This window comes from Neoarius graeffei, chromosome 18 (genome assembly GCF_027579695.1).
Source record: "Neoarius graeffei isolate fNeoGra1 chromosome 18, fNeoGra1.pri, whole genome shotgun sequence".
NCBI lineage: Eukaryota > Metazoa > Chordata > Actinopteri > Siluriformes > Ariidae > Neoarius > Neoarius graeffei.
Window position 1 is genome coordinate 37,119,080 of NC_083586.1, and position 11,327 is coordinate 37,130,406.

Here is an 11,327-nt window from a genome sequence, read left to right on the forward strand (position 1 = left end):
GTGTAATAGTTTACCCCACATCATTCTTATTATACCATCATTGAGACCTTGTGATATAATGCGCTGCTCAAGCCTAATGGTTTCATTGTCTATGTACAGATAGATATCAGATTTTCGTCCTCAAATCTAATAACACAATCAACCATCATTGCTGGGAAGTATTCCCAAAATTAACTTTGTCTTTCTCTGAAGAGTTATACAGTACATCACATCATTTTGTAACACTGTAAGCATGCAGTATGTTTATCCTGAGCTCGGGTTTTTGTTTTTGTGAAATTTCCCATTCTCTCCACATGTCCATGTGGGTTTCTTCCAGTTTTGCTTCCAACAACATGCTGGTTGGTGGAATTAATGATATATATTTTTTTAAATCGTTGTCTACGAGAAAGTTATTAAGATATATCTTATTAAAATTATGTTTCCCTGTAATTTTACCAAAAGTTGCCTGAGCCTGCATGGGATCATTAGCATTATTGTGTGTCATTCATTTTAGTGCACAAAGCATGGAATTTGCTTGTTACAGTCAGGTTAAACAGAAAACAAATAATAAGCTAACAAAAGCAGCTATTAAGGTACTCATGCGAGGTAAGTTATCCAGTACGCTGCTGGTCAGATTGTCATGTTAGCTAGCTCAACTTGCCAGAAATCTAGTAATCTACGACTTAAAGCTAAAAGATAAAGGATTTAATTACAAAGTACAGTGGTGCTTGAAAGTTTGTGAACCCTTTAGAATTTTCTATATTTCTGCATAAATATGACCTAAAACAACATCAGATTTTCACACAAGTCCTAAAAGTAGATAAAGAGAACCCAGTTAAACAAATGAGACAAAAATATTATACTTGGTCATTTATTTATTGAGGAAAATGATCCAATATTATATATCTGTGAGTGGCAAAAGTATGTGAACCTCTAGGATTAGCAGTTAATTTGAAGGTGAAATTAGAGTCAGGTGTTTTCAATCAATGGGATGACAATCAGGTGTGAGTGGGCACCCTGTTTTATTTCAAGAACAGGGATCTATCAAAGTCTGATATTCACAACACATGTTTGTGGAAGTGTATCATGGCACGAACAAAGGAGATTTCTGAGGACCTCAGAAAAAGCATTGTTGATGCTCATCAGGCTGGAAAAGGTTACAAAACCATCTCGAAAGAGTTTGGACTCCACCAATCCACAGTCAGACAGATTGTGTACAAATGGAGGAAATTCAGGACCATTGTTACCCTCCTCAGGAGTGGTTGACCAACAAAGATCACTCCAAGAGCAAGGCGTGTAATAGTCGGCGAGGTCACAAAGGACACCAGGGCAACTTCTAAGCAACTGAAGGCCTCTCTCATATTGGCTAATGTTAATGTTCATGAGTCCACCATCAGGAGAACACTGAACACCAATGGTGTGCATGGCAGGGTTGCAAGGAGAAAGCCACTGCTCTCCAAAAAGAACATTGCTGCTCTTCTGCAGTTTGCTAAAGATCACATGGACAAGCCAGAAGGCTACTGGAAAAATGTTTTGTGGACAGATGAGACCAAAATAGAACTTTTTGGTTTAAATGAGAAGTGTTATGTTTGGAGAAAGGAAAACACTGCATTCCAGCATAAGAACCTTCTCCCATCTGTGAAACATGGTGGTGGTAGTATCATGGTTTGGGCCTGTTTTGCTGCATCTGGGCCAGGACGGCTTGCTGTCACTGATGGAACAATGAATTCTGAATTATACCAGCGAATTCTAAAGGAAAATGTCAGGACATCTGTCCATGAACTGAATCTCAAGAGAAGGTGGGTCATGCAGCAAGACAACGACCCTAAGCACACAAGTCGTTCTACCAAAGAATGGTTAAAGAAGAATAAAGTTAATGTTTTGGAATGGGCAAGTCAAAGTCCTGACCTTAATCCAATCGAAATGTTGTGGAAGGACCTGAAGCGAGCTGTTCATGTGAGGAAACCCACCAACATCCCAGAGTTGAAGCTGTTCTGTACGGAGGAACGGGCTAAAATTCCTCCAAGCCGGTGTGCAGGACTGATCAACAGTTACCGGAAACGTTTAGTTGCAGTTATTGCTGCACAAGGGAGTCACACCAGATACTGAAAGCAAAGGTTCACATACTTTTGCCACTCACAGATATGTAATATTGGATCATTTTCCTCAATAATTAAATGACCAAGTATAATATTTTTGTCTCATTTGCTTAACTGGGTTCTCTTTATCTACTTTTAGGACTTGTGTGAAAATCTGATGTTGTTTTAGGTCATATTTATGCAGAAATATAGAAAATTCTCAAGGGTTCACAAACTTTCAAGCACCACTGTATCTGTATTGACGTAATTTGTGTTAAACGATGCAGCATGTCTTATAACCAACGAGCCTGTCGGCACACGCCTAAACTGTCTTGGTAGACTTCAGAGCAATAAGAAAGAAAACAGCTTCATAATCTGAAACTTTGTTGTTCTCTCGATCTTGTGCTGGAAGAATGTTAAATTCCTGCACAGTGAAGTCGAGTTTTCTGAGAATCTCTTCAACATTTTCTCTGCTTACTTTGAGGCAAGAGAAGTAGGTTTTATCAATATAGTAGAAGGTTTCTTCTAAAACCCCCACCATCACCAGAGTGCCACCTGGATGAAGCAGCTTTGCCACTCTAGAAAGTGCATCTCTGTACAACTGCATGTCTTTACATGCCGCCTCAAGACACAGGGACGTTATCACACACTCTGCTGGTTCAACACACTCTGGATGGAAAGGGTTTTCTGAGAGGACATCACATTTCAGCACTTGTTTCACCCGCTGTCTTAGTTTCACTTCCACATCAGATGAGCTGGAGGAACAGAGGAGGAACTGTTAATTCTGTCACAATCGTAATCTTCCTCTTTGATTATATCTAGTATATTATAGTCAGTTTATTTTATTATTAATTTACTTTTATGATTATTTGTGTATTGTTAGTAGTATGAGTATTATCACAATTCTGGGGGCAAATGGTTTTTTTGGTGAATTTTTCTTTCATGGGTGGTTTACCATATTTTTTTCTAATATGTTTAAAATAAGTGTAACATTTGTTTAGTAGTGCTGTTACAAGTATTTAAATGTTTTGTTTAGGCCATTTCTGCTTTGAAGGCTATCTGATCAAAAACCATGGAAATTACAATTTGATCAACACCACTGGCCAATTTGAATTGGACATTCTGGGACATTCATGGAACATGTTTCCAAGATGTTACGTTATATTTGTTTTCAAATATTTTGTGAAGTATTATCACTGGTGTTGCATTAAAGGAAGATGAGTGGCAATCATGCATAATATCTGGCTTTTTCTAAAATATAAGTAACAAATATTTTACAAAAAAAAATTATATGGAAAAAATATATATATACTGTGTGTGTGTGTGTATATATATATATATATATATATATATTATACTCCAACTGAATTGTGATATCTTAATTTGAAAGCTGAGTACTGTTTAATTTCAGGAAAGCCTGCAACATTTATCCTTTACTTCCAATATACACTGCATGGGCAGAAGTCTATGGAAGCCGGCCCATCGCACCCGTACAGTCATAGGAAATGGATTGTAAACCCTTCTTTAATTCTATATTTTTATTTAGACCCTGAGAAGTAAAAACAACTGAAAGAGGGTATACTTTCTTTTTCCTATAACTGCATAAAGGCCTTCCCCAAGCCGCTGCCACAAAAAGTTGGAAGCACACAATTTTATATGATATCCTTGTATGCCGTAAAACTACAATTTCCCTTCAGTGGAACAAAGAGGCCCAAATCCCATGTGTATAAAGCGAGATCTACTATGAAGCCATGGTTTGCCAAGTTTGGAGGAAAAGAACTTGAATGACCTACACAGATCCCTGAATATGGAGTGTGCCCTTGGATGACTTCTCCAATATGAGTCTAAATTTGGAATGGGATGTTCAAAAAGTCCATGAATCAGGTAGGCATGCGTACACAAACCTTTGACCACAGAATATAAATTCTTGCTTTGATCTAGGCACTTGTGTGCCAAAAAACCTTTGCGATTTTTTAATGGGCTGCTTTCCATTTACAGTGGTGCTTGAAAGTTTGTGAGCCCTTTAGAATTTTCTATATTTCTGCATAAATATGACCTAAAACATCATCAGATTTTCACACAAGTCCTAAAAGTAGATAAAGAGAACCCAGTTAAACAAATGAGACAAAAATATTATACTTGGTCATTTATTTATTGAGGAAAATGATCCAATATTACATATCTGTGAGTGGCAAAAGTATGTGAACCTTTGCTTTCAGTATCTGGTGTGACCCCCTTGTGCAGCAATAACTGCAACTAAACGTTTCCAGTAACTGTTGATCAGTCCTGCACACCGGCTTGGAGGAATTTTAGCCCATTCCTCCATACAGAACAGCTTCAACTCTGGGATGTTGGTGGGTTTCCTCACATGAACTGCTCGCTTCAGGTCCTTCCACAACATTTCGATTGGATTAAGGTCAGGACTTTGACTTGGCCATTCCAAAACATTCACTTTATTCTTCTTTAACCGTTCTTTGGTAGAACGACTTGTGTGCTTAGGGTCGTTGTCTTGCTGCATGACCCACCTTCTCTTGAGATTCAGTTCATGGACAGATGTCCTGACATTTTCCTTTAGAATTCGCTGGTATAATTCAGAATCCATTGTTCCATCAATGATGGCAAGCAGTCCTGACCCAGATGCAGCAAAACAGGCCCAAACCATGATACTACCACCACCATGTTTCACAGATGGGAGAAGGTTCTTATGCTGGAATGCAGTGTTTTCCTTTTTCCAAACATGACACTTCTCGTTTAAACCAAAAAGTTCTATTTTGGTCTCATCCGTCCACAAAACATTTTTCCAATAGCCTTCTAGCTTTTCCATGTGATCTTTAGCAAACTATAGACAAGCAGCAATGATCTTTTTGGAGAGCAGTGGCTTTCTCCTTGCAACCCTGCCATGCACACCACTGTTGTTCAGTGTTCTCCTGATGGTGGACTCATGAACATTAGCCAAATGTGAGAGAGGCCTTCAGTTGCTTAGAAGTTACCCTGGGGTCCTTTGTGACCTCGCCGACTATTATACGCCTTGCTCTTGGAGTGATCTTTGTTGGTCGACCACTCCTGGGGAGGGTAACAATGGTCTTGAATTCCCTCCATTTGTACACAGTCTGTCTGACTGTGGATTGGTGGAGTCCAAACTCTTTCGAGATGGTTTTGTAACCTTTTCCAGCCTGATGAGCATCAACAACACTTTTTCTGAGGTCCTCAGAAATCTCCTTTGTTTGTGCCATGATACACTTCCACAAACATGTGTTGTGAAGATCAGACTTTGATAGATCCCTGTTCTTTAAATAAAACAGGGTGCCCACTCACACCTGATTGTCATCCCATTGATTGAAAACACCTGACTCTAATTTCACCTTCAAATTAACTGCTAATCCTAGAGGTTCACATACTTTTGCCACTCATAGATATGTAATATTGGATCATTTTCCTCAATAAATAAATGACCAAATATAATTTTTTTGTCTAATTTGTTTAACTGGATTCTCTTTATCTACTTTTAGGACTTGTGTGAAAATCTGATGATGTTTTAGGTCATATTTATGCAGAAATATAGAAAATTCTAAAGGGGTCACAAACTTTCAAGTACCACTGTAGGTAACGCCACTGACATAAAATTGAGATCTTTTTCATTTCAAATAATACATTTTAAAATGATGGGACATGTTGCTGTACTTTTGAGAAGCCTGGAAAACATTCATTCAGACAAATTTCTATGCCACTTATACATTGTATGTTGGGGGTGAGCTGGAGCCAATCCCAGCTGACTTTGGGTGAGAGGCAGGCTTCACCCTGGACAGTTCTCCAGTCTATCATGGGGCAAACACAGACAGACAGACAGCCATCAACTATGGGCAGCTTAGAGCAGCCAGTTGACCTAATCTGCACGTTGAAGGAAACTGGAGCACCCAGAGGAAACCTGCAGAGGTACGGGGAGAACATGCAAACTCCACATAGAAAGGCCCCAGGTTTGAATCCAGGACCTATTTGCTGTGAAGTGACAGAGCTAACCACTTCACCAACATACCACCCCATGTAAAATATTTGAATTAATATACAAAGTTGCTTTAAGGCTGCACGGTGGTGTAGTGGTTAGCACTGTCACCTCAGAGCAAGAAGGTTCTGGGTTCAAGCCCAACAGCTGATGGGGACCTTTCTGTGTGGAGTTTGCATGTTCTCCCCATGTCCACATGGGTTTCCTCCGGGTGCTCCGGTTTCCCCCACAGTCCAAAGACATGCAGGTTAGGCTAATTGGTGGCTCTAAATTGACCGTAGGCATGAATGAGAGTGTGAATGGTTGTGTGTCTCTATGTGTCAGCCCTGTGATGACCTGGTGACTTGTCCAGGGTGTACCCCGCCTTTCGCCCGTAGTCAGCTGGGATAGGCTTCAGCTTGCCCGCTACCCTGCACAGGATAAGCGGCTACAGATAATGAATGGATGAAACGGAAGTGGCTTTAATGAAAAAAAAAAGGATATTAGTCATTTTGCCACTGTGGTTGTACAACCCCGATTCCAAAAAAGTTGGGACAAAGTACAAATTGTAAATAAAAACGGAATGCAATAATTTACAAATCTCAAAAACTGATATTGTATTCACAATAGAACATAGACAACATATCAAATGTCGAAAGTGAGACATTTTGAAATTTCATGCCAAATATTGGCTCATTTGAAATTTCATGACAGCAACATCTCAAAAAAGTTGGGACAGGGGCAATAAGAGGCTGGAAAAGTTAAAGGTACAAAAAAGGAACAGCTGGAGGACCAAATTGCAACTCAATAGGTCAATTGGCAATAGGTCATTAACATGACTGGGTATTAAAAGAGCATCTTGGAGTGGCAGCGGCTCTCAGAAGTAAAGATGGGAAGAGGATCACCAATCCCCCTAATTCTGCGCCAACAAATAGTGGAGCAATATCAGAAAGGAGTTCGACAGTGTAAAATTGCAAAGAGTTTGAACATATCATCTACAGGGGATAATATCATCAAAAGATTCAGAGAATCTGGAAGAATCTCTGTGCGTAAGGGTCAAGGCCAGAAAACCATACTGGGTGCCCGTGATCTTCGGGCCCTTAGACGCCACTGCAATGATGTATTGGAAATCACAAAATGGGCTCAGGAATATTTCCAGAGAACATTATCTGTGAACACAATTCACCGTGCCATCTGCCATTGCCAGCTAAAACTCTATAGTTCAAAGAAGAAGCCGTATCTAAACATGATCCAGAAGCGCAGACGTCTTCTCTGGGCCAAGGCTCATTTAAAATGGACTGTGGCAAAGTGGAAAACTGTTCTGTGGTCAGACGAATCAAAATGTGAAGTTCTTTATGGAAATCAGGGACGCCGTGTCATTCGGACTAAAGAGGAGAAGGACGACCCAAGTTGTTATCGGCGCTCAGTTCAGAAGCCTGCATCTCTGATGGTATGGGGTTGCATTAGTGCGTGTGGCATGGGCAGCTTACACATCTGGAAAGACACCATCAATGCTGAAAGGTATATCCAGGTTCTAGAGCAACATATGCTCCCATCCAGACGACGTCTCTTTCAGGGAAGACCTTGCATTTTCCAACATGACAATGCCAAACCACATACTGCATCAATTACAGCATCATGGCTGCGTAGAAGGCTCCGGGTACTGAACTGGCCAGCCTGCAGTCCAGATCTTTCACCCATAGAAAACATTTGGCGCATCATAAAACGGAAGATACGACAAAAAAGACCTAAGACAGTTGAGCAACTAGAATCCTACATTAGACAAGAATGGGTTAACAGTCCTATCCCTAAACTTAAGCAACTTGTCTCCTCAGTCCTCAGACGTTTACAGACTGTTGTAAAGAGAAAAGGGGATGTCTCACAGTGGTAAACCTGGCCTTGTCCCAACTTTTTTGAGATGTGTTGTCATGAAATTTAAAATCACCTAATTTTTCTCTTTAAATGATACATTTTCTCAGTTTAAACATTTGATATGTCATCTATGTTCTATTCTGAATAAAATATGGAATTTTGAAACTTCCACATAATTGCATTCCGTTTTTATTTACAATTTGTTCTTTGTCCCAACTTTTTTGGAATCGGGGTTGTAGAATGAATTATTGTTTTCTATTATTATTGTTGTGTTTTGATTTCATTTATATTCTTTCTCACCTTTTCCCATCCAGTTCACACACATAGTCAATGACGGGCTTCCAGTTAAAGCAGCCTTCCTCGTTCTTTATCCATTTCCATAGTTCTTTGCGATTCTTGTCTGAAAAATCGGACAGCACGAGCTCGTCAAAGTGCTCGCACGCGCTGATGACGGTGTGAATCGTCGGTCCGCTTCCCACTTCAATCAGCCTCCGTCCTTTGTATTTGCCTGAGACATGTGCATGCGAGACACAAGGAAAGTCAGCAGAGGTGGACAGTAATGAAGTACATTTACTTGAGTACTGTACTTAAGTACACTTTTTGAGTATCTGTACTTTACTTGAGTATTATTTTTTTAGGAAACTTATGACTAACTTCACTATATTTGAAAGGCAAATATCGTACTTTTCACTCCACTACATTTCTGTCAAGGTCCTCGTTACTATGAAGCGGCTTTGAAAGTGGATGTTTTTTCTTTTCTTTTCTAAAACGTGATTGTTTTTTTCCCAGGTGACACTGAGACAGCCGATCAGTAATCACTAGGGTCACGTCACGTCCATGGACTGAATAAAATCAAGTTCAATGATTTCTCAGTAACGTTATTTAACATAATCAGTTGATGGCAGAATGGAAGGAGGCGGTTCTTCTGGGGAATGCACGCACTCATGGCCCATGAACCCATGTTTCAGTTTTCTGAAAGGAATAAAGAGTCGTTTCATTTTAAACGTTTGCTTTGTTTGCCGAAAACGAACCACATCACGGCCTACAAAAACTTGCCGTCCAACCTGCAGAGGTATATTGAGGTATATAAACGTTTTATTCCAAGAGAAAGCTTGCAATGAAGTTGTCTGTGCTTTTAGAGCACTGTTGGTTGCTTCAGAGGCATTTGGCTTTGTAAGTGTTGTGGCAAGAATACAACGTTGCGTTGACAGAAAATGTACTTTTAATACTTATACTACCGTTCAAAAGTTTGGGGTCACTTTGAAATGTCCTTATTTTTGAAAGAAAAGCACTGTTCTTTTCAATGAAGATCACTTTAAACTAATCAGAAATCCACTCTATACATTGCTAATGTGGCGGCACGGTGGTGTAGTGGTTAGCGCTGTCGCCTCACAGCAAGAAGGTCCTGGGTTTGAGCCCCGTGGCCGGCGAGGGCCTTTCTGTGTGGAGTTTGCATGTTCTCCCCGTGTCCGCGTGGGTTTCCTCCGGGTGCTCCGGTTTCCCCCACAGTCCAAAGACATGCAGGTTAGGTTAACTGGTGACTCTAAATTGACCGTAGGTGTGAATGTGAGTGTGAATGGTTGTCTGTGTCTATGTGTCAGCACTGTGATGACCTGGCGACTTGTCCAGGGTGTACCCCGCCTTTCGCCCGTAGTCAGCTGGGATAGGCTCCAGCTTGCCTGCGACCCTGTAGAAGAGGATAAAGCGGCTAGAGATAATGAGATGAGACATTGCTAATGTGGTAAATGACTATTCTAGCTGCAAATGTGTGGTTTTTGGTGCAATATCTCCATAGGTGTATAGAGGCCCATTTCCAGCAACTCTCACTCCAGTGTTCTAATGGTACAATGTGTTTGCTCATTGCCTCAGAAGGCTAATGGATGATTAGAAAACCCTTGTACAATCATGTTAGCACAGCTGAAAACAGTTGAGCTCTTTAGAGAAGCTATAAAACTCACCTTCCTTTGAGCAGATTGAGTTTCTGGAGCATCACATTTGTGGGGTCGATTAAATGGCCAGAAAAATGTCTCGACTATATTTTCTATTCATTTTCCAACTTCACATCACACACATCTCATTATCTCTAGCCGCTTTATCCTTCTACAGGGTCGCAGGCAAGCTGGAGCCTATCCCAGCTGACTACGGGCGAAAGGCGGGGTACACCCTGGACAAGTCGCCAGGTCATCACAGGGCTGACACATAGACACAGACAACCATTCACACTCACATTCACACCTACGGTCAATTTAGAGTCACCAGTTAACCTAACCTGCATGTCTTTGGACTGTGGGGGAAACCGGAGCACCCGGAGGAAACCCACACGGACACGGGGAGAACATGCAAACTCCGCACAGAAGGGCCCTCGCCGGCCCCGGGGCTCGAACCCAGGACCTTCTTGCTGTGAGGCGACAGCGCTAACCACTACACCACCGTGCCGCCCTCATTTTACAACTTATGGTGGGAAATAAAAGTGTGACTTTTCATGGAAAACACAAAATTGTATGGGTGACCCCAAACTTTTGAACGGTAGTGTAAGCATTTTTAAAAGCAAGTACTTCAGTACTTTAACTTGAGTAAAAATTTGAGTGGAGAACTTTCACTTGTATCAGAGTAACACCTGACCAGTGGGATCTGTACTTTGACTTGAGGAATGAAGCTGGTTACTCTGTCCAACTCTGAAAGTCAGAATCAGTGGTTTACAGGAAAACACTTGGGGAAAAAATAATTTGTGATTTTACAGGCTCCAGGTAAACATGTGACTGATGACATGCGTCACTGATATAATACAACTCTGGGTTAAGTCTTGTCTTAAAGACACTATTATAATATTCTCTTGTTATAATTTTGTAACATTAGAAGCTCATAAGGACCTCACCAGTCGAGAAAGTCCTGCTGAGGCATCTTAAAACGAAAGTAAGATAGCTCTTCTCGTCCGAGTGCCCTTCTGGACGGAAATAAAAATCATTCAGGTAGCTTCTGGAGTCAAAACACGCCTGATAGTAATCCCCCCCGGTATAATGAGAGCTGTCGGCCATGATTAATTAGTCAAACGCTTCCAATCAGCAGTGATGCAGAATAAATGACTCGTTCGGTTTTTATTTCAAATTACTCTTCAGAGTGAATCAGATGAACCGATTCTCAAGCACAAACCGCACCGAAGTGTTGGCAAAGTTTCTCTTTTACAGGGGCGGATCCAGGAAAATGGGAAGGTGGGGCGTCAACCCAGTAAGGCCAGGGGCCTCCAGAAACTGCAGTTTTTAAATGCCCAGAGATGCATTTTGAGCTGTCAGAGACATGTTGTAAATGAAATCTCTGAAAGAAAATTACCATATCAAAAATGTTTTAAGGGTGGCATGGTGGTGTAGTGGTTAGCGCTGTCGCCTCACAGCAAGAAGGTACTGGGTTCGAGCCCCGTGGCC

The 11,327-nt window shown here is 41.0% G+C and overlaps 1 protein-coding gene across 1 annotated transcript; it reads right to left on the reverse strand.

The window, feature by feature from the left end:
* Positions 1 to 2,240: 2,240 nt before the first annotated feature.
* Positions 2,241 to 11,090, reverse strand: zgc:64002 (uncharacterized protein LOC393330 homolog). The gene is made up of 3 exons (XM_060898761.1): positions 10,784 to 11,090; positions 8,209 to 8,416; positions 2,241 to 2,812 (listed from the first exon to the last, which is right to left on the reverse strand). The coding sequence occupies exons 1-3, from the start codon at positions 10,941 to 10,943 to the stop codon at positions 2,380 to 2,382; spliced, it is 801 nt and encodes a 266-aa protein (XP_060754744.1). The 5' UTR covers positions 10,944 to 11,090; the 3' UTR covers positions 2,241 to 2,379.
* Between the last annotated feature and the right edge of the window lie 237 nt (positions 11,091 to 11,327).